This window comes from Microtus oregoni, unplaced genomic scaffold, assembly GCF_018167655.1.
Source record: "Microtus oregoni isolate MIOR12 unplaced genomic scaffold, Mior012 000044F_ref0000062, whole genome shotgun sequence".
NCBI lineage: Eukaryota > Metazoa > Chordata > Mammalia > Rodentia > Cricetidae > Microtus > Microtus oregoni.
Genome location: NW_024543218.1, coordinates 13,726,610 through 13,751,312, shown reverse-complemented (window position 1 = coordinate 13,751,312; position 24,703 = coordinate 13,726,610). Strand labels below are relative to the sequence as shown.

Genomic DNA, 24,703 nt, shown 5'->3' with positions numbered 1-24,703 from the left:
TTTGCAGCAGGCTCTACAGAAAAGGCTCCTCTGTGACTCTGTGGTAATCACGGAATCAGTGAAGGCTTGCAGTCTCGTCAGACGCTTGAAAAGGGTAGATATGGCCTCCACGGCAAGCTTAACGCTCGTACACTGTGACTCTCATACAACACACAACGGTACAACCTTTGCCAACCCAGTTGCATGTGGTATCCATGGCCTAAATCTACATCATAATCTTCATTATTGTCAGCTTTAGACATGTTCCAATCAAAAGCATAGCAGTTGATACAGCTAGTTAGGGTTTTGGTAGCAATGTTCCAGGGTCAGATAATAGAATTCCCTTTACTCTGCTAAGGGAACAAGTTGAGAGAAAGTCTGTCCTAAGGAGCAAGGAAGTCAACACACATACTGAAATGGTAAAATTGGACAGGATTTTATTATTTAAAAGTGCCACATGGTACTAATTCTCCTCACACGGCTGGAAGAAAACTTTACCATTCCTATTTTATTAAATATGTCTATGCTTACCTGTACCCCCAAAAATGCAAGTTCCCTTGGAACTACTTGGCTGGAGCATCAGTGGGCACATACTTTATAATGCTGCCGCTAAGATGTATCCATGCACAGGTACAGCCTTTGCATTAGATAACCAGCAGAAAACTCAACTTGACACTGTTCTTTATTTACTGTTGAAGCATCCTTATAGACATGAAATTCTTAAATACTTCAGTTGCATAGCAAGATAGAATATGAGAAACAAAGACTTCATACATAGGAGTTGAATGTCGAATATTCCACTTACAGAACCAGGCCTCGGGTAAGGAACTTTTCCTTCATACAGTGACCAGTGGTATTCGGGTCCTTCTTTATGAGCATATGGGCCGTTAAAGGCTTCCCGTATACTTGACATGTGATAGACACAGATAGCATGGCCTCTGAATATATTGCTGAAAAATAAAAATTATAAATCTAGATGTAACTAAGAGTTTACTTGGTCAAATACCCCAATATATGTACATTGGAATTAAAACGAGCAATTTCTTTCCTTTTCCTCTTTCTTTCTTTCTTTCTTTCTCCTTCCTTCCTTCCTTCCTTTTTTTTTATTTTTTGAGACAGAATTTCTCTGCCAAGAGCCCCAGTTATCCTAGAACTCACTTTGTAGACCAGACTGGCCTCGAACTTACAGAGATTCACCTGCCTCTGCCTCTCAAGTTCTGGGATTAAAGGCATGCACCACCACCGTCCAGCAAAAAGTAATTTTTTTAAAGCATAGAATATTCTAGAAATCTTAATTATTGCAATATTAAAGTAACAAAATCAAAAGACTTTCCATTCCTTTTATTTCCTATTTTCTAAACTTGAAAATGACATTAGGAGGGTGGAACTGTTCAACTTCTCTTTGAAATTGCTAAGTCTTATGTGTGCTTTTGCATTTATTTGAATTATTTTCATGTCATCATCACCTATTATTTCTTTGATAAAGGTGGGAGTTACAGTGCGCACAGTGTCAGAGAACTTCTTGAGTCAGTTCTCTCCTTCCACCATGTGGTTCTCAAGTTCAAACTTAGATTGTCAGGCTGGGCTGCAAGTTCCTTTACTTGATGGACCATTTTTCAGGTCCCCTCTTTACATCTTTTTAAAGGCTATTAGCAATTTAAATTGCTCATTTTAAGGGAATATTTCTATGTCATTACATCCTGAGTGTAGCTAATGCTCCATTAATCATTATGTTGTTGACGTTACTACAAATTCTATATGCATTTTACTTGGTTTCCTGGTAGCCTTTACCCTACTTTTTATCATGGTGTCCTTTAAATATTAGAACATTTGTTAAACTCTTCTTCAAGTCACTGAATTCATCACTGATGGAAGGACTATATAAAACTCAGATACTTGATCATCATATACAGCAGCAATCAAAATGATTTTTGAAATGGTAAGATTCCTCTAGAGGGTAAATATCATTGTTGAATATGGTATTGGGGACATGTGCAATCACGTTTAGTGAAAAGCTATTGTTACAGTACTTGAACACAGAGTCGTCATTTGAATGAAGTGTGCCATTTCGCAGTCTCCTTATTTTGTGAATTAAAATAAGTGATGTTTGTGAAGGAGCTTTAGGAAAACCATAAACTCTGTGTAAGTGTATTTCCTGCACTTTGGGCCAGCTGTAGAGCAGAAGCCATGTTATTGTCTTAGGACATCAATTCACACATTTTTATACTACACCTTGAAGCAATTGGAAATGCCTGTGATACTGGGGAGAACTAGACAGTCTCAGCGGAGGTGGCAATAAACCTTTGATCACCATTCCACAAATATCAACCTCCGTGGCAGGTACAGCTGGGAGCTCTTTCCCCCTCTCAGATTTATATATAAACTGAACAAAGTGGAAATCATGGAAAAAAATCATGCCTTTGATTTCTCTGAATGATCCAATATGCCATCATTCAGGTAATTAGCTTTTAAAGCGATCATTTGAAAGAATAGAAAATAAACAGATTACCTCATCGATCAAATTTATCACTTAAAGAATTATCACATGATGCAACAATCATTTGCTGTCGGGAGAAAAATGAAGTAAAGGGGGCTGTCTGTGCATTGTGGTCAATACCAATACCTATTAACTTTTAAAACTGACAAAAAGTATAGTTAATAGAAAGAATTGTTCTCATATCATCCTGTGGAAGAAAAGGTCTGATTAAAACAAGATACTTGTTCAAAGAGCTTCTAGGTGTTTTCATTCAAAGTGATCTTCAAAAATCAGCTGCTTAAAATCTAAAGAAAACTGTGCGAAGCACCAGCTGCAGGGTCTATTAAACTTTGGCTTTAACACATTAATGAGAAGAGGTAGCTGGGCGGTGGTGGCGCACGCCTTTAATCCCAGCACTCGGGAGGCAGAGGCAGGCGGATCTCTGTGAGTTCGAGACCAGCCTGGTCTACAGAGCTAGTTCCAGGACAGGTTCCAAAGCCACAGAGAAACCCTGTCTCGAAAAACCAAAAAAAAAAAAAAAAAAAAAAAAAAGAAGAGGTAGCAGCATCAACTCATCTCGGTTGACACACTGAGGTAGTTCCTCCGTTATTGTTGGTGCTGCCATTTTCCTTTGGAGAGAGACTCAGGAAATTACGTATGCAAACTTTCAACTGAAACCAATTCTAGGAACATTTCTTATTTCACACATCAATGCATGTAAAATATTAGTTTATAGAACTCTTCCATAGATACACAAAATGCAAAAAAAATGGAAAGGGGGGAATAGCACATATCTAAGCATCACCTTGAGCACCACATATCACAGATGGAGAGCAGATGACACATGCGTGCTCAGTATGTGTCTACACAGGAGGAAGACACAAGAACAAAGGCGTAGGGACTATTCCTGACTAAGGGCTTGGGAACATTTCTTGGGCATGTGTGGTAAGTATCAAAGAGCCAGCATAGACTGATATTGGAAGGGAAAGTCAAGTCCAGCAGCAATACTGAACAAAGCAGGGGTGGGAGAGTGAGGGAGTGGTGTGTGCAATGCTAAGATCTGTCCATGTAAATACTGAGATATATCAAAGTATGATAGGCATTGGTGAAGTCAGAGAAAAAGTACCCAAAACTAATACTGTATCTACTATACATCTAATATATATATGTGTGTGTGTGTGTGTGTGTGTGTGTGTGTATTTGTATATGTGTATAATATATATTATATAATACTAGAGCACTTTGTATATACATGTATATAATTGTAGAGCACTTTGTGTGTGTGTGTGTGTGTGCATGTATGTATGTATGTATGTATATAATACCAGAATACTTTAAAAGCCTGGATTAGAAATTTTCATCTGAAAAATAAAATTACAATTTAACCTAGACTTGACAGTGTGGAAGTGATATCTTAAAACCTGACCATAAAAAAAAAATGTCAAAATGTTATCTGTAAGCAATGAAAGAGATTGGGGGACAAGCAGATGCAGGAGGATGATGGGACACGATGAACAAAAGAGTTAGGACTAGAGCGGGGTTGTGGCTTTATCCAATGAAGACCGGTGGCAGTCGGACAGAGGATGGGAATGGTGATAGGGTCGGTGTCTGCGAGCTGTGTACCATGGAAGGGACTGCAGGGATACGGTTGTCCTTTTCTAGTGCGTTCTCACCTGGTAGTGTTAAACAGCCCAAATATCACTGGGTTCTTCGGGTCTCTGGTAGGCAGGAGAAACACATCCTCTGGAAGAATGAAAGACCATCATTTTAACCTTCTCGACATGTGAAGAAAAAATATATACACAGCATAGTTCAGAACCATGTATCTTAAGACCGGATTTCCCACTCCACAGCTGTGCCCAGGGCAGAAGAAGGAACCATTGCTCTTCTCTGGATGGTGACTTACGCTGAGTGACAGAGCAGGACCCCGCCCTGCTCCTCTGTGGAGATGAGTTTCTTTGTCCCCCCAACTCTTCTGCCCTCGGAGGAGATTGGGTCAAAGTGAAGAGACAGAAACTCGCCTTTGGGCCGTAGAGGTCAAAGCCTTCCGGGACACATTTTTTTCCACCCATGCCTGAGAGAGTGACAGTCAGAGAGAAACATGCCTGCAGGAGAATGAGCTGTCTACCCTCCAGGAATAATTACCTAGCTCGTCAAAATATGTGTCGATGCCATTTGCGCCTGGAACAGAGCAAACGAGCCTTGCTTTGAGGAATGTGCTCCACTTATTCACCAGTATTCTCTGCCCTCCCACGTCATTCTGGGAAAAACAAAATGGACAAATGAATACTTACAGAGCATTTACAAAGCAAGGTTTAATTTGGTGAAATGGGCTGATGGGTTTGTTGTTTGCGTCAGTGTGTGTGTGTGTGTGTGTGTTTGTGAACATTTAGCAAAATCCTCAGATAACACTACAAACCATTCCCTCTTATTTCTCCCTTGCATTGCCTTATCACTGTAGTATTCTTAAAAAAAATCATTTAATTTTTACTTTCACATGTGGAGTATTATATCACATTATATCACATGCATATAGGGATGAGCAGCATGCATGGGTTGGTGCTGCAGAAGCCAGCAGACGTCATCTGGTCCCCAGGGTATGAGTCCCAGGTGGTCGTGAACGGCCAGATATGGGTGCTGGGCATGGAACTGAGCTCCTCTGCCAGAGTCACAGGTGTAAGAACCTGTGACTGCCTCACCAGCCCCTCAGTGCAGTACTTTAATTCAAATACTCTCAATATATTTTCCAGCTATTATGCTTACTAATACCACACATATTAACACTGCATTTGTGATGTAGCAACCTTGTTTATTATTTGTTCATATATGGTGTGCCTGTCTCAAGAATTTGGATGGATCGTACCATTTAGTTCGCTTGGGAGAGAAGCTTATGAAACAAGGCCTGGTGGCTGATATCTGTAATCCCTACACTTAAGAGTTACAAGTCATTCTTAGCTGCACGTGTGTGTGTCTACATACTATGTGTGTTATTATTATTACATATCTTCTCAAATGTGAAAACACTCATTATCATGGTTTTGCTTTTAGTTTTGTTTTATTCTTTTATTATAGAACTGATCAACTGAATTTCTCATAACCAGATATATAGAATCCCAAATAGATTGTGAACCTAATAAAAATTATTAAATTCAATTTAAAATATTATAGAATTGAGACAATATGATGGCTCAGAAGGTTAAGGCACCTGCAAAAAAGCGGAGGACCTGAGTTCAATCCCCAGGACCCACATGGTGGCAGAGGAAAACATATGTCTAACATTCATGAACATGAACGAGCAGTAACATACACACAGATATGCACACATAAAAACGAGCAAATACATATACTATCTTTTAACTAGAACAAACTTCTATTTGGAAGAAAATACTAATTATAGACTATTTTCTAACATGGCTTTGAAAAATGAGAAAACTCATCCAAGGTAACGTTTTATCGTGAAACTTTCATTATCAATTAAGTGATGGACATAAGAAAGCTTACAGAACACTTTAAAATCTGAAAAGTAGAAGTCTGCTAAAGAACACTATGTCGGATGGGTAGGGAAGAGGTGGGGCATGAAGAGGAGTTGAGGGAGGGGAGACTGATATGACCAAAGAATATTGTATAAAACCCTGAAAAGAGGCAGTCAAAACAAGTCTAAAACTGTATACAAAAGGCCTGGTACACAGTGTAAGCAAGTAAGTGTAGGAACACAGAGACACCATCCTCACCACGCACAGCCGCCCCACTCGGGTATAGATTGTGTGGGCACTGTTCTCTGCTTCCAGCGCCTTCTCAGTAAAAAAGAAGTACATCTTGTTGTCATCTCGGTCTTCATTGTCAGGGATCATATATGAACCTACAAATTTTGGTTCTATGGACAAAACATAAGTGAAAAAGTAAAAAAAATCATATATGTAATGGTGTAATAGCAAAGTCACCTTGATAAATTATTTAGCCCTGGATTGTCAGTTTGTGTGAAAATACAAACCATCTTGAAAGTTTTAGAGAATTATTGAAAATTAGATTAACTATCCTCATTTTTATGCCAAAATCAATAGACAATTAAAAATGTGATTTAAATAGGAAACACAAGAGTCAAGGATACAGAAAACAATTTTAAAGGTCCATGTTGCAAAGCAAGTACATTTAGTGAATGTACAAGCTGGAGACTATTATGAAAACAATCTCTATGAAATTCTTCTTAGTCTATACAAAGTGAATGTACATCACATCAAAGTTTAAGAGTACATTGGTACTTACTTTTATTCATATACAATCAATAAACCTCATGGAAAAATCACTCATTTTTGAAGTAAGAAATTTAAGCTTTTGTGTTTAGATTGGACAGCATCTGAGTAGGTGACTTTTGATTGATACGGTAGCAGGCGTGTTAAAGATAAGGCATGCATGTTGGCGCTTAATCAAAGGCTGGGAATGATGAAAACCCTCACTATAACATGGTATTTTCCCTCCCAGATATATTAGGATGTGACAAAATATAAAACTTATTCATATGTGTGTGTGTGTGTGTATACATAGGAGTATAACTGCATTTACATAGTATAGAACTCTGGTTAGGGAACCACTAGTGACCCTCTTCCATTTTTCTTTGTCTAAAGTGCAGCGCGATCCTATCGAAGCAGCGAGGCACACAATAGCTATAGCAGCAAGGATGCCACTTATGAGTCTTTACTTTTCATATTCGGTTTGCTTATTTCATTTAGCTCTTGGTATCTTGGCATCGCTTTAAATAAACTCACTGCATAACTAAGGTAAACCACTTTATTAATAAAATGATAAACACATATCATATGTATTTTGGACCCAAGAATGCCATAGTTACAGAACTATTTTGTGTTTATATTTTCACTACCAAGATGGCAGACTTAGCCGCGGCCTATTGGGTTGTTTCCCAGTCTGGTTTTCCAGGCTCTTGTCTGCTCATCTCTACCTTTCAGCAGCCGGTCATCGTCATGCTCCGTGCGAATGTGGCCCAGCTTCCCCAGACTGCGGAAGATCGCAGAGTCTCTGCCCCAGTAGTCGCTGTAGAGTCCAGTAAACAGCTCGCTGCCTGCACGGGGGCACAGGGAAAAGAGTGTCAATGCCTGTCTCAGTCTGAAGATGAAGTAGAAGCCGCTGTTAGTCACTTTAACAAACATTTGACTTGAGGCCGGCAACACTGTTCTTAAGGGCAGAAGGGATGCAACCACGCAGCAGAGCAACAAATCCTGCTTGTCGAGTAGCTGTGAACTCTGAGCCCCATTTTCTTTCTGAACAGAAAAAGGAGCAGAGTTCAGAGCTGTTAGAAGAAAAGCACGGGAATGGGGCTGGGGAACCACTGGTGAATGCTGAGACCCATCTGGTGACGTAGCCGGGGTTCGTCTTATTTTGGAAAATTTCTTGATACCAACTGTTTTTATCATTATCGCTGTACCAGGTATTGCAGTGGGTCAGTTAATACCTCAAGTGCTTCTTACATCAAATCTGTTGCCTTTAACATGATTTAACCACAAAAAGTACAAAGTCTGCCAAAGTTGTGTCTACTCCAATCAGTTGTCTTACATGTTCAGTTTACAGCTGAATCGGAGGAGACTGATAAAAAGATTCAAGATTTATCTGGAGGCAGCAGAACGGCTGACATGACCTGCAGCACCAGGAGAGGCCACAGACTTAAACTCGGGGTCTGAGATTATTCAGATTCGTGTACGATCGTGAGAGACCACGATGTCTTTTTAGAGGAAGAAACAGGCATTAGTAGTTTAGGAAGAAAGAATAAAATTCTGTGTAAACAGAGAGACGGCATAGGCTGAACCTCGGGAATGCTATCACCTATGAAGCGTGGGGACCTCGAATGTCCTTCCTTCCTGTAATGACAGAGTGCAATGGGTTTGCATCAGTGGGCCCAGGAGGCCTGTCCTGGGAACGCCTGGTCTGCTCCCTCCCAGATGAACCTCATGGGCAAAGATGCAAAGAGTCACAGCAGATCTCTGGATCTAGGATCCTCACTTAGAGGGGTCAAGTTATTGCCCTACGGTGTGCCCAGAACTCTAACTGGGTTTAAAATAAATCAGAAATGACGATGCTTGAAAAGTACATTATTGATTTTTACTTTTTGTATGTATGTGCTATATACACATCCATGTACATATGCAAGTGTGTGTTCACACGGGCGAAGGTACAATCTTTCTCTCTCTCTTGCTCATGTATCTCTCTCTTTCTCCTTCCTTTCCCCTTCCTGCCTGCCTTCCTTCCCTCCCTCCCTCCCTTCTTCCTTCCTTCCTTCAGAATGTATTTACATGTGCACACATGTTTAAAGTCTTTCAAAGTGTAAGAAAACTCACAGTAACTTCATTTTCAATTTACTATGCTATTTATGCCATTAGTTTCAAGGTAAGACTGATAATGTTACCGGTATTAAAACTTGACCAATAAATGAACTCAATTTAAGGAGACTGCAGAAATTGCTTAAAATTTCATTTGTTAATTTTATTTCAGAATTTCTAAAGTATTTTTGTCTAACATAAAATCTTTAAAACTTTTCCTAAAAATTCAAATTATCACACACATTTGCATGGTATAAGGTTTCAAAAGTGTCAACTGGGTTGTGTAAAAGGGAACTCATAAAGATGTTTATTTCTAATGTGAGAAAACCATTAATTTTCAAAAACAATTGCTTTATTATAACAGTTAGAAGTAGGTTAATGAGATATCAATCAAACTCACATGTTTAAAAAAGTATGTATAAGTATTTCTGCAATAAACTAATTTTCATTTTTTTAAAATAGCAAATATAAATGAGATGCCTTTTCTGTCTAGAAAGCCTACAATGGAAGTTTAAAAACTATAGTCAGTTAAATGCAATCCTCTGGCAAAAAGAATTCACTCTTTTGTTTAGTGTGGTTATTTAAATTTCACATTTTCACTCTACAGCAAAAGCAATGTTTATTCAACGTTATTCATTTAAAGATTCAATTTACAACCAGGCAAACAAACATAATTTTCAAAAGCCACTTTGAAACAGACTAAGTAGAAACTTACTGTGTGGAAACGAATTTGATTATTGCCTTATTATTAACTCATAATTTATAGCCAAGACTTCAGGATTTCTGTGAAGCTATCCCCTTGGCCTATAGACAGAACAATAACCCAAGTCGGCAAGACTTGGGCCAACAGTGTAAGTAGTAAAAGCAGCTCCCAGGTCTAGCTGAGAGCTTTGTTAGTAGTTCTTGATATATTTGTAAACTGGTCAAATTTGCTTTTGATATAAGAGCGGCTATCTTTTCTCAAAGTGTTACACCGGTGTTTTGCTTTATTTTCAGGGAAACAACTGCTATTTTTCAACCAGGCACTATCACTCTCTCTGCTTTCCCTCCCTCCCTCCCTCTCTCCCTCCCTCTTTCCCTCCCTCCCTCTCTCCTTCCCTCCCTCCCTCCCTCCTTCCCTCCCTCGCCTCTCTCTCACCCTATCATCTATCTATATCTATTAGTCTATCTCTCTATTTATCTATCTCTATAATACAGCACATCTCTCTATCAACCTCTTATACTTTTAATTCCTTCCAGACATGTCCTACTTCCCTTCTCAAATTTACGTCATTTTCTTCCTTAATCATTTTATATATGTGTATGCACACGTGTGTGTGTGTGCTACTGAATGCAATTATTATGGGCCATATATTCATAAGTACAGGGCTGGTCACTTGAGCATAGGCAAACTATCAGAAGACTTGCCCTACATAAAACTGGCTCTCTCTTCGTCAGGAGCTATCAATTGCATATAGCTAATCCTATAAACTACAGTAAGGATCCACCCCACAACAGGGCAATAGCGGCGATAATATCTTAGGGATAACAAAGAGCTGCTGGGTTGGACTTGAGACCAGCTTATTTTCAGGGAACTTATACCTATATCTGAAAACCTAGGCAAGAGCCCATGGTCAGAGGGGTCACAGACCTTAAAGAAGAAAACATTACTACCAGTTTGCTAAGTTGACATAGTATCCAACTGTCTTCTAAATATTTATCCTGATCTCCATAGATCAGATCAGCTCTCAATAGACACACACACACACACACACACACACACACACACACACTTCTGCCATGGGCAAAGGCATTCATAACTTTGCCATGGGCAAAGGCAGGAATTCATAACTGATCAAGTTGGTGACTCTGATGTACCAGTCCCCGTCTGTGACACCTATAAAGGATCAGGGAACATTGCAGAAAGAGGGGCAGAAAGATTATAAAAGCCAGAGAACCCCAAGAACTGCAGTAAAACATCTTCTGGATATGACAGAGATATTGCACATCCCTGAACTCTCTGTAGCTGTAACTGTGAGAGCGTCCCCATAGGACACCAGTCAGCATCCCATCATGATGCAGGGAAGAACACAGGACTTTGAGAGTCTACTTTTTCATAAAGCAAGCAAAAAACGATAAGCCAATGAGAAGAATGTTCACAACCAACAAATCACGGTGGAAAGTAGCAAGTTCCCAATTCATTCCTCTCCCTTGACTTTCTCTTTGAACTTCCTCAAGAGAGCAAGCTTTAACAAGGAAGAGATCTGTTGTGTTCATATCATTTAATAACATAAGCAAATGAGAGTACGATAATAAGAAAATAGCATAAAAAGAAAGGTATAGAATATACATTAAATTATAATTTGGTAAAGTTTTATCAGACTAGCATACATATCTTTGTATGGAGAGAAGAGAATTTTTGAGGCAAAAAAATGACTCAGTGGTTAGACATGTAAACCATTTTCTGGGATTCAGTCTGTACTGTTAAACGGGACTTGAGACTCATCAACTATTATTATGGCAATACAATTTTACTCCTGTCCATATATCTTACCTCACTTAGCCCAATTTAGAATTTTGTTTCAAAGTTCTGTTTGTCTTGAGCAAGACCAAACAATGACCATGTCAGCCAGTAGATGGCAGCCGTACAACAGCAAATGATGCCTTCTCTTGGCAGGGTGTCTGCTCCAAGATTTATTTTCAGTTTTATCCAATTTCTCTTTTTGTAGTTAGATGAAAGAAAATACTTCATAAAAAATTCAAATAAATAAATGTAGGCTTTATTATTTCAACTTCACAGGAGGTTGTTAAAGCAACCAGGTGTTAAAAATTGTAAGCTATGGAAACCGAACCAAATGTTGGTTGGGAATATACGCTATTCCTCAGAAGTTCCTGTCTTCATGTATTATTATCAGTGTGGAAAAAAATACCAGGCTACAACAGGTAGGTACTGTGTTTGGGAAACCATTTCCCATAGAAAAATAAAGAGAAGATAATACACCAACAATAAACATAAAAAAAAATAGAATTAAGCTTAGGTACAATTAATACCGAACAGTAGTAATTAAATGAGTGGAACAAGTATCTAAAAAAATAGTTCCTTAAAATATACTTCTTTAAAATTATAACTACTTGGTGTCATTAAAATTTTGATTCATTATTTTGCTAATTTCTGGAATGAAACAATGAATGAATACCATCCAGATTAGCCTTATTTCCCTGATTTAAAAAAGGGAATAGATTCATGTATAGAGTGAAATTTAGGGTTGCAACAATAAGAACAGACACATCCCTGGGTTTGTATTTCTGGGCACACAAATGTATTAATTTAGATGCGGTTTTTACTTGTTTCCAGTCTATTTTGATGTTTTGAATAAGAACAAGGTAATGTTTATGCCAAATACTCTTTTTAATTATTATAGAACTGCATTTGAATGGTGAGCAATATTGTATTAACTTTAGGCAGGTAATTGGTTATCAATAAGCAAAAGACACATGTTGTCAGGGCATTTTGAAGGGAATATAACTTATCACACTCAATGATAATCTCTACACATAGGTAAGATTACAACTGAGAAAATTCTGCACTGGAAACAAGCTAAGAGTCCAGCTCCAGGTCATCCACTTGGCCTGAGAAAAGTGCTATTGTCATAACGTTACCTGTGGAACAAAGGGGTCTCTCTCTACTGACTTCCCTTCCCTTTGTATGACTCCTGTCCATCTCCTCCACAGAGCCTTCCAGGGCCAGCTGCTTCCACTACAGACACCATCCTAACTTATATCAATCATCCTGCTGGGTTTCTTTTCACTCTTACACACTTGACATTATATCCTATTAAAATATGGGATATTGAAGAAGTTCAGTAAACATTTATTGAATCAAAAAAGAGCATCATGAAGTAACAGTCAAATGTACCTAAGCCTCCCATCTAGTGTTAAAAAATGCTATGAAACAGAATAGAAACGACTCAGGACAAGATTAGATTTATTTTTTTCATTTACCTTCCAAGATGTACTACCTTTTGCGAATTTCATCCATAAGTGCCATGTTTATGTCGTTCTCATCTCTTTAGCTCCAGCCTCAAACACCTCTGTGCCTCACCTCAAATTCATTGATTAATTATTTTCGAGTGACCTCAGGAAAAAGCTATGAATTGATAGGAGTCTACCAGGCGTTTATATGAATAAACGAATTCTTGAATTTTTATTTTTAACTTAATATTAACAACAATTAAGACCACTAGATATGGATATTACTACATTGTTATTATTAATTCTATGATATTAATGATAACTATAATTTTAAACCATGAATCCATAGATTCAATTTGTTTCTACCATCTGTACACAGTAGTTGCAGCCCCAAAGCCTTGCTGCTATCACAAGATTATGTATATCATAAATTGCTTTCGAGAAAGAAGAAAAGATGATTATTCTGTCATATAAAAAATCCAATGTAAGTTACTTTAAAGTAAAGTATGGAATAAATACTTTCTACACAACTTCACTTTTTTAATGGTATTCTGTAGTTTTAATTAAACATAATACACCTTTCGTATTTTAGGAAAGTCATCAAGAATTTAGTCAATTATTATCTATCTTCTGAATTTGTATTCACTCTGTAGGAATACATATTTTAACTGTCTAGTAGGAGCAATTCATAGTAGTTATTTGCAATCTTATTTTATTTTACTCAAATGTTTCTTCTATTTATGTTATAAATGCATGTTCTAGATTCATAAAAATATTAAACACATTTGCTTTGTCAATAAGTGATCGTCTGTTCTAAAGAACCCATAAAAAATGTCATAAGGGAGCCTGTCATGTGGGTACTTTCTTTTCTTACCAGTTGACTAGCCTTAACCATCAATATTAAGAATGTGGTTTCTGGGGCAAAAACATAAAAGAAAAGTTTGTTCATTTGCTGACACACAGGTCTGTAGCCGTATTTTGTTGTGGCTAACCAGTGACATCAGTCAATGCAGCCACGGTCAGTTAAATTCCTAAGGGGCATGATGGAAACCCAAGCTTGCAAAGCAGCAATCTTTTTTAGGGAGACGCTGAGTGTTTCTTTTCCTTTATTTTTTTTTCATTTGAGGAAATAATTAGAATATAAGCAAAGTATTCAAATAGCTCCTTGGAGAACTGTAGTCATGGCCAGACCCTGAAGTCAGCATGTAGACAGTGGACATTCTGCCAGCGTGGGAGAGCGAGGGGCTTTAATAAGATATTCTTTAGGGAAGGCAAAGTGGTAAGCGAGTAACTTGAGGTCTATTCCTATGCATCTGGGGTGAATTCGAGACATGACTAACCATTCCTAACTGCTCCTGATATAAATGTACTTAACACAGAAGAAATGATTGCTTATTCTTAAATGCTTTGCCACTAAAAGCTTAAGAAGCTCTTCAATTATTTTTTTATTCAATAAACATTTATGTTTAATTCATAGAACTGGTAATTGGGTATATATTCCCAAATAATATTTTCTTTACAAAAGTTCACGAAAAATTCCAGTGTTCAAAGACTTTGTAGTTTATTAAAACTCATGCGGAATCATAGATCTCCAAAAAGTTTGTTTTAAAAGTATCTTGAAACTTAATATTGTGTTGTGTGTGTGTGTGTGTGTGTGTAGGAATGAGAGTGTATGCCACACGTGGAGCTGTGGAGATAGGAGGACATTTCTCCTATTTTGGGATCCACAAATTACTCTAAGTTCACCTGGCTTGTGCTACAAGCACTTATTCTGCTAAACCATCTTGCCAGCCCCAACGTAAAATTTCTTAATGCTGGATATTTCATGAAATCGAATATTAATTCTTTAATTTCAATCACTGAGAGTGTTCTAGTAAAAGGTATCAGATTGTGGGCTGGGACGATGGCCTTGTGGGTTAGAGAAGTTGCTGGGCAGGCATAAGGACAGTAGCTTGGATCCCTGGTACCCATGTGAGAAGCTGGCAAGTCTACACACACACATGCCTGGAGAACTAGAGCCATGGGGACTGGAGAGAAAGTGATACCGATGCTTGCCTGGGCACCAGTCTAACGCCAGGTAAGTGAGAAACCCTCTGTGAAAGGAGTCGTGGGGGAAGAGCTAAAGCAGAACAACCAGTCCTCCTCTGCGAACACGGGTGCAGGCATGCGCACACACGCTCACACACACACACACACACAGAGAGAGAGAGAAAGAGAGAGAGAGAGAGAGAGAGAGAGAGAGAGACAGAGACAGAGACAGAGACAGAGACACACGCAGAGGGAGGATATTCAAAGGAAGTTTTCAAAAGAAACATGACACCCCAACGTGGTCTCTCTAAACACTTGCTCCTTTCAAGTGTAGTACTCAGGTGTGACAGAATTACAGTACACCCAGAAATTCTAACAAAATTAGTGGGAAAATAGCCTGTAAGATGTTGGGACTAATTGAGTCCTGGCCTTCAGCTGCTCTTCCCTGTCTAGAGCCTTCTAATTTTGAAGATACTAGAAGCTGTGCTTTACCTAGAGGATCAGAGGATGGAATTTTCACCTGTTGGCCATTGACTGCAGGGTATTTAAGCCTCCATGGTGCTATTAAAGAAGGGCTTTTGGTACCAGTGTTTGGAGGTCGGCGTGTTGGTCTGTCTCTGCGTGTGTTTCCTCAACCTCCAGCCCCTTGCCCGAAGCTTGTGAACAGGGTTCTTGCGCATACAGTGCAGACCAGGCTGCAGAGCAGGGCAGTAAAAGGTTAAGTATCTAAAGGATTGAAAGAGAAAATGCAAGGTAGCCTAAGGTATGTTGCATCACACCTAACACTGAAGAGAGACAAAACATATGACACAGAGAAAACAGCTAATCAATTTCGATTCATTGACCACCAAATAACAAGCTGCTATTTTATCTTACTAAGCAAGCGAGGTGCTAAGTTCCTTCAGCTTGTTAGACAGCTGCCATGAAGTAACATGGCCACTGGGTTTAGTGCAAATCTCAGGGCACCCACAGCTTTGAAAGCTAGTGATGGGGGAGTGTCATATATCAATCTGTTGATTTCATTGGTTAAGCAATAAAGAAACTGCTTGGCCCTCATAGGTTAAAACATAGGTGGGTGGAGTAAACAGAACAGAATGTTGGGAGAAAGAAGCTGAGTCAGGGAGTCGCCATGATTCTCCCACTCCAGGCAGACGCAGGTTAAGATCATTCCTGGTAAGCCAGCTCATGGGCTACAGCAGATTATTAGAAATGGGCTAGCCCAGGTGCGAGAGCTAGCCTAAAAGAGGCTAGATAGAAATGGGCCAAGCGGTGTTTAAAAGAATACAGTTTCCGTGTATTTATTTCGGGTAAAGCTAGCCATATGGGTGGCCGGGTGCCGGGGACGCAGCCCCGCTGCCCTTATTTCAACAAGCTAGGAAGCACTTAGCAGTTATTAAAACAGCCCTTGAGAGAATATTTGTGGTTACCCCAGGGGAAGAAATGGGCAAAACGCAGACACACTAAAAAACCCTGTATTCGAGGCATGAGCTTTTCTGTATGGCAAACAAATCGGGCTTCAGTGAGACTTGAGGAATGAGGTGAACTAATATCTGACCTCAGCTTGCTTGGCTTCTGATCGTGGGGAATGTGACTCCCTGTGGCCATTGCTTTGCTCTTGAATTCTATTCAACATCGAAGCTGTTACCATTTCATTTCTAAATTTGGTTATAAATTTAATAAAAGAATGAATATTGAATTCTTTCACTTACTAAATAGTATTATTTTTCATTCCAGAGAATCTTAAATAATGTGAATTATTTAACTGAAATTAATATTGTATCCAAAATTAAGAAATAAACAGCGGTGTTGGTTCACAGTAATCTCAGACCTTGGGAGGCAGAGCAGGTGGGTCTATGTGAGTTTGAGCCCAGAGTGCTCTATGTACCAGACCCAGGCTAGTCAGAGTCACATAATGAGACTCTGGCTCAAGACAGAAGGCTAAGAAATACAATAAAGCAGCCACTCTTTGGGAAGAGCATTTGAGTTGTGGAGTGGAAACACAGGGCAGAGGACAGAGTATAGGGACAGTGAATGATGCTGAAGGATTTCTGAAGACGTCACAGACAGCTCCAGCTGGAGAAGCTCCCATGTATGTATGGGACATGTGCATATATCAGTAGTTATGAGAGTGGGCACAAGGCTTGTGCAGGCTCCTGGCAGACAAAATCCCAGCATGGAGGGAAGAGGAGGACAGGACATCATACCCTAGAGGAGGAGATACTGACAATTGGTCACTTGCCAGTAGAAGATCACATATCCAAAAATATATTGGCAGTACAAACTGGACTTGATGGTGATGAGAGAGAGAGAGAGAGAGAGAGAGAGAGAGAGAGAGAGAGAGAGAGAAGAGGAGAGTTGGGTGATTAGGGAGGAGTTAGGGAAGGAGAGAATAATCAAAACACATTGTGTAAAATTTCTCAAAGAACTAATAAAAAAAAGCACCTTTTTTCTTCTTTAAGGCCCCATAGTCTTGTGAATGTTGTTATCAGTGTGAGTGTTTCCTCATGAAGTTAGTCTTCATGAGAACAATCATTACATATTTTGTGACATACATATGAAGAGACACAGGAATGATGATTAAAAGATGGCCAATCATCTCTGTGCTTGGGTTTTGTTTTAGCCCATGAGAACAGAATGTGTATGGCTATCAAACATCAAACTTGCCAAATTCCAAGTCAGGCAGCTCCATTTTCCGGCTCACTTTTCTAGTGCGTTTTCAACTGAGTGAATTATTTGAACTTCCTATCGTGGAAAGATCTGTGGCTCACAGAGATAATCAGGTTCTCAGGCCAGTGCCTACAGCTTTTCACAGTGAGGAAACGATCTCTCCAAAGTACTTTGGGATGATAGGGAAAGAAGAAATATGAAGATTTATATTTTCATTTCTTCTCTTTGGAGGGATTGTTCCATAGCTTTTCTGTTTAGCTTGGAAAGCTATTCTTTAATGTGATTTCTCTTCTAAATAAACAGAGCAGCCCCCCGAAGGCAAGCATACCACATTTCAGCACACGGTGATTTGATCTAGTAGTCCAGGGACATTGTCTTGGCAATGCCCGTCCAGTAAATCTCCCCGTTAAAGACTTCAACATTAAATTCCTGATTCCATGAATAATCAAATTCCAGGGAGACTGAATCTTGAATGACAGAGATAACTATGGAAATGCCCATTTTCACCATTTAAATAAAATGTTTAAATGATTGGCCTTCTCTTCCAAAATTTTAAGTATTTCACAGCACAGGAATGCATACTATGCAATATCCAAACTCCAATATCTTTCTAATAAGGGAAATATCTCAAAATTTGTTTTTTGTTTGCCAGAATTTCTCAGTCTGTACTCTATCCAGACATTCAGTTTATCCAATGTATGCATTTTAATTCAGATCCTGCCAATTTCTGTGGAATGTCTAGCAATTATGGATATCGTATGCACCAAGAATGACATTCCTAATGTTGTGATTACTACTGTCTGAACTGTCTTAATAGTTCTGTTTTCATATTTAAAGTCTCTTCATACTCTACATAAGTACACATACACACACATACCCCACATTTTATGTACAAATTTATAGAGGAACTAAAATATTTTAAAATAGTCATATTTACATGTTTAGTCAAGTCAACTTACTCTGTGACATTCTCATTTCATAACATCTTAAATTATAATGCGAAGTCAAAGTTTCTATGACCCACATCCACAATCCAGACAGGGAAATGTACTAAGCAGAACACAAGACCTGTCAACATCTGGATAAACCTGAATAAAATGGGTTCTCCAGTGTGCAGTCTGGAGAATCACACACACAAACACAGCAGAGTTTAGTTTCTTTTAATTTTAGTTTTAATTGTATGTGTATGGGTGTTTTGTCTGCATGTATGTCTGTGAATGTGTGGCTGCAGTGCCTACGAAGACCAGAAGAGAGCATCAGATCCTTTTGGCCTGGCTATGCAGAAGGTTACAGGACACTGGGGTGAGCAGCCGGACACTGGGGTGAGCAGCTGGGACACTGGGGTGAGCAGCCGGACACTGGGGTGAGTAGCCGGGACACTGGGGTGAGCAGCCGGGACACTGGGGTGAGCAGCCGGACACTGGGGTGAGCAACCGGGACACTGGGGTGAGCAGCCGGACACTGGGGTGAGTAGCCGGGACACTGGGGTGAGCAGCCGGGACACTGGGGTGAGCAGCCGGACACTGGGGTGAGCAACCGGGACACTGGGGTGAGCAGCCAGAACCCTGAAACATCAAGCCCTCTTTCCAGCACTTCAGTAAATACTTTAATTGAACGTCAGCAAAGAATTTTAAGCTCTTTCAGTTTACTTAGATTATGAAGTCTCTAAAAGTTACAGTTTCTCATTTTCTTCAAAGAGGACTGATCACAGAATGGACTATACATAGGGAAAAATGTGATAATAGTGTCGTGTATAGGGGCCCTCAGATACTCAATACTGAAAACAAAGAAACACTCTTAGCATACTTGTTAGGTGTCAAGAATTGATTCCATTTATTTTATATGTAGAGCGTCTCATGTGCTCATATTGCCACAGTACTTCAACGATCATTTCCAATTCCAGGTAATACAGAAAAGCCTGCTTCTTTACTGTGGCAAGGGAGGCTTTTGAGTAACTCATTTAATTAACCTGAATTAATCTGCAATATCTATCAGACAATGTGATTTATTGCATTGTTCCAAGGCACGCATTCAGGGTTGGTTTGAGCTGCTCAGCCTCTCTAGCCTATATTCCAGCTTAATGAGAATTTAGATGAGTGGGGATGAGCTGGCTGAGCAGTTAATGGTGCATGCCCCCAAACCTGGTGACCTGAGTCAGACCTAACATCCACATGGTGGAAGGAGACACTTGAGGCCTGTGTTTTGTCCTCTAACCTCTGTATGCATGCACACACACACACACACACACACACACACACACACACACACACACCACTGCTTCAGGTATTTATAGACTTTTGCTTTTCATAAAGAGGCATAAGTACTAATATCACCTGTAGCTATTTTAGAGTCAAATTACCAAAGAGGTTGTCACTTGAAATTCACCATCATTTCTCCAGATCGCAGCCGATAGACCCTTCAAGGCAAAGATTATAAAGAAACGCCAAAGAATGTTCTGAGGCTGAAAAATACATTTCCAATCACCATGTCTACCATCTGATGTTTGTGGCAAAGATAATTACCGACTAGAGTAGAGACAAAGGAGGAGCTGGGGTCAAAGGGACATCTGCCCCTTCCTCTCTCAGATCTGTGGGACTCCAAGTGAAACAGCGGGTCCTGGAAAGACAACAGAAAGACACTGTGAAGATATCAATTGTGATAAAGGTTTAATTGCTCAGATAAAATATAGCAAGGGTAGGTAACTAACAACCTACATGGTCTCATCACGACCTCAGGAAAAGCACAGTATTTAGTTACTAACTGAGTTTTATACATAAGCATGGGGGCTTGGCAGATCCTATTTCAGTGTTTTTAGAGGATATGAGAGACAAGAGAAATTAGCAGTTCTTATTAATCAATTATACTGAGATGCATCAGTTAAATATTTCAAAGAAGAAACACTGAAAAAAGTTACAGTGTGATAAAAGCAGAATTGAGATTTATATCCCTAGTATGCCTTATAAATGTTTAGAATAACTTGGGAAAGAATAATAATAATATTTATTATAATAATTTTCATCATGTTATTGTTAAATATTCAACACTGACGATTTAAAATGATTAGTTCACAATTACTTTAATGTGAACGAGTGTGTGTGATATCATATTCACTATTTCATCCAAAACCTTTAGTATCTGTTTTCATGGCAATCGGTATTGAATAAAAACATTTCCACAAAAATACTATTACACTATTGGCCTCTATTTCATTCATGTAAACACAGAAAATTTCTCTGAATGTTTCTAGAGTTCAAAAATTCTCACTCACTATACATGCATATATGTTTACATATATCAATGTGTGTATAATGTATATACACACATATATACATTATATACACATACAGCAAGTCTACAATAAGTAGTTTGGGTACAACAAAGGCATTTAGGAAACTAACCATAATAACTACTGTGAAAATTTTGTATAAATAAAAATAATTAGCAACAGAACATTTTTGATACTGAGGGGTGCTCAGCCAGCTCACGGCCGTGAACCCACAGTGCCCGACAGCTGACCCCTCAGAGCTGGGTCTGCTTCTCTTCATTGGAGCATGCTCCACCACCCCACTACCTCCCATGTCCTGTTCTGTACTTTACTTATTCTCTCGGCCTGAATGTCTAAGATGGCTATCCTAACGTTTCCGTTTCAAAACCCTTCCAGTAACCCTTCTGAGTTCCTTTGATCCCTGTGACCATCTAGTCTTGTCTTTGAATGTGAAGCCTTGAAGAAGAGCCCAGGTGTGTGACTCCATCACTGAGCTCAACAGTGACGACTTTTTGCTCAGCTGCTGTGCACAACTTAGAAGGGGGTCTGCATGGCAGGAAATCAGGAGAGGGTACTACTTATTTCTATGGATAGTAATTTTCAGGGGCATGAGAAAAAATGGCCAATTTAGAAGGAATTGCAGACCTGACAAACTAAGGTTGATGATGCTCAAAGTTTCACGCAAATCTGCAGAGCAAACCCGAGCATCCCTTGCCAGACAGAAACTGTGCAGATGGGATTTTTGCCTGCTCTTCCACATCATATCACTTGGCGAAGTGTTTGAGAAACTGATGTGGGATTCCCCTCTGTGTGTGTGAACACGTTTTATTGCCACTGGTTATTAAAAATCTGCTTCAGCCAATAGTTTAACAGAATATAGTCAAGCCGAAAGATATATATGTATGTATGTATATATATATATATATATATATATATAGAGAGAGAGAGAGAGAGAGAGAGAGAGAGAGAGAGAGAGGGAGGGAGGGAGGAGTCAGAGAGAAGCCGTGTAGCCACCACAGGAGACAAACGCTGGATGTTGGACAGAACCTTACCAGTAGGCCACAACCGCGTGGTGATACACAGATTAATAGAAATGGGTTAATTTAAGATATAAGAGCTCTAGCTAGCAATACGTTTAAATGCTTCATTAGTGTTTTAATTAATATAGTTTCTGTGTCGTTATTTCGGGTATGGGTGGCCGAGAATAAATGAGCAGTTCCCGAGAACAGGAAACCAAATAACAAAGAGCATATAAATTTAAAAGGTCATAGAAGACAATAAAAATAAGTAAATACTGAGATGTTTGCTAAAGCCGGATGTGTTTTATACCTTAAAAATTCTGTAGTACCTATTTTCTAATCTAAAGTTGCTAATGACAGAGAGTATTAGACTCTGTAACACAAATATTGAAAGTGCAAGTCTACGATGAGCAATGTTGATTTATTCTAGGAAGAATCTTTCAGTGAGTTTAAATTTTCAAGTGAGTGAAAGACACAGAAAGTGCAGAGAAATAGTCATCACGAGATTCCTGGAATTGTGGAACAGGAGTTACAGGTAGGAAATGAAATCAATATTTCCTTAAAAATTCACCAGTTTTCCCTTGTGGAAATCATCACTTAGACTCTTTGAAGCTAACACTGAATTGTGGATTTCAGCGTCTATCTGAGATAACAAATTTCTGATAGATTCCACCTTTCATAAAGATAAATTGGGTCAAAAGAAATGAAATCCCACCAAGAAGCCCGCAACCCTGACATTTTGAAAATTATTTGGTTAATGAACCATCATCCTACAATGTCAGCCCTGTGTGAGGACATCGGTGCATCATGTACCTCCATCAGAGTCTGTGACATCATCCCTATGTGTATACAACATGTACCTCCGTCAGAGTCTGTGACGTCATCCCTGTGTGTGTATAACATGTACCTCCATCAGAGTCTGTGACGTAATCCCTGTGTGTGTACAACATCTACCTCCGTCAGAGTCTGTGACATAATCCCTGTGTGAGGACATCAGTGCATCACGCACCTCCATCAGAGTCTGTGACGTCATCCCTGTGTGTATACAATATGTACCTCCGTCAGAGTCTGTGACGTCATCCCTGTGTGTGTACAACATCTACCTCCGTCAGAGTCTGTGATGTCAGCCCTGTGTGAGGACATCAGTGCATCACGCACCTCCATCAGAGTCTGTGACGTCAGCCCTGTGTGTGTACAACATGCACCTCCGTCAGAGTCTGTGATGTCATCCCTGTGTGAGAACATTGGTGCATCATGTACCTGCATCAGAGTCTGAGAAAAAAAACATAAACTCACAACATCAAATGCCACACCAAGAACACATGAACATTAACTCTGAGTGTCAGACAACACTCACGGGAAACTTGACTAAAAGGTTTCCCCCTTCTGGAGACATTTGATCAGTTGCTAACCCTGAATCAAGAGTGTTTATTAAAAATACTAAAGAAATTAAAACTTTTTATTTGATTTCACCTTCCTAATAAAATCCTACATGCTGGATACCCTAAAAGTTGACACAATTTGTCATTTCAATGTTAAAAATAAGTAGGCTTGCAACTACAACTTCAATTTTGCAGTCTACTAACAAAAGGGTCATTGTTGTTTGTTTGGTGGGACTTTTGCTTGTTTCTTTGTTTGCTGCTCAAAATGTGGGACATATTTTCACAGAATTATAATATGGGTGCTACCAATATCCCTTGCGTTAATTATAGTATGCCTTTAAAACAGTAATATATCTACTTTGAACTTTATTCCTGAGCTACTGAATCAGATAAAGTGGTAACAATACCTTCACTAGCTTTTTGTGGTCAGGGCTATTATAATGTGCTTATTAAACACTTAACAGCAAGCTAAGGATGGCGTTTATTAGGATGACCTGAGGTCTGGAGGAAGGATCTGATCACAGGCAACGCTGTCTGAAGTTATTATTTCAGTCCCTGACCAGTTAACATCTGAAGTGGCGTCATCACAACCTTTCAGCTGCCTGTGACAGATGTATGGGTGGCTGTCAGACAGTTTGCCTAAGCCAGTTATCTACGATCTCGAGTTTTCTGACAGTTTAGAGCAGTTAAAAGCTAAAGCAGGCATATATCAGCAATAAAATTGTCATAAGCAAAGTCAATGATGCTTTAGGTCATAAAACAATTTCTGTGTGGAGTTAAGGCTAAAAAACCTGGAGAGTTTGCCTCTTTTATGGACACACTGAAAAGAATCCAATTTTAAACTCACCAGTCCGCTGCTAAAAAGTATAAAGTTTCTAATAAATAAACCAAAAGAAAGATAATTTAAGAAAGCTCATCCCATCAGCTCTACTATTAATAGAAAAGCCACAATTTTGTTCCAATTTGGTAGCTCTCTCAGACATTTCATTATGTCTTCTGAAATAACACAGTTGCAATCAATTTTCAGAGTGTGTCTCAATCTCTTCGATATAACCAAGTCAAAAATACTGTGACAGGCAAAAAAAAAAATAAAACTGTGGTCTCAGAATTCTTGTCTTAATTCCTTAGACTACAGAAGGCATTTTGCACATGGCATCAACAGCAGGATTTTGAGATGCGAAGACTACTCCAATGATCCGGGTGAAATCTAATATAATGACATAGACCCTTACCAGGGAGGTTTGATGATGAAAACAGAATTGCCAATGAAATCCATGATTGGATAGGTCCACCAGTGCTTACTTTGAAGATGGAAGAATGGGGCAGCACCAAGGGACACTGGTGATCTCTAAAGGCTGCTACTGACAGTGAAGTCAAGTACCCACTGGGCGGTCCTCCTTGATTTTCACCCAGCAAGATTCACTCTAGGTTTTTCACTTAGATATCAACAATATGGTGGTTTCTGCCATGAAACTCATTGACTATTTGTTACAGTAGCGTGGAAAAGTAGCCCAGCTCCCAAGAGGACAGTGGTGACTACCTGTCCATTTCTCCCCATATACTCTGTGCTCTAAGGATTAGTCTTAATACTTTTCTCTACACCATGAGCA

General features: G+C 39.2%; 1 protein-coding gene across 2 annotated transcripts in view; it reads right to left on the bottom strand.

Annotated features, from left to right (window-relative positions):
• The window catches only part of LOC121434778 (semaphorin-3E), a 229,342-nt gene that overhangs the window by 29,996 nt on the left and 174,643 nt on the right, over positions 1 to 24,703 (bottom strand). For both annotated transcript variants that reach the window (XM_041633750.1, XM_041633751.1), the window contains 6 exons: positions 19,950 to 20,043; positions 7,410 to 7,529; positions 6,187 to 6,329; positions 4,601 to 4,715; positions 4,129 to 4,198; positions 785 to 929 (listed from right to left, as the gene is read on the bottom strand). In XM_041633750.1, coding sequence (XP_041489684.1) covers positions 785 to 929; positions 4,129 to 4,198; positions 4,601 to 4,715; positions 6,187 to 6,329; positions 7,410 to 7,529; positions 19,950 to 20,043 — 687 coding nt within the window. The remainder of the gene's footprint in view (positions 1 to 784; positions 930 to 4,128; positions 4,199 to 4,600; positions 4,716 to 6,186; positions 6,330 to 7,409; positions 7,530 to 19,949; positions 20,044 to 24,703) is intronic.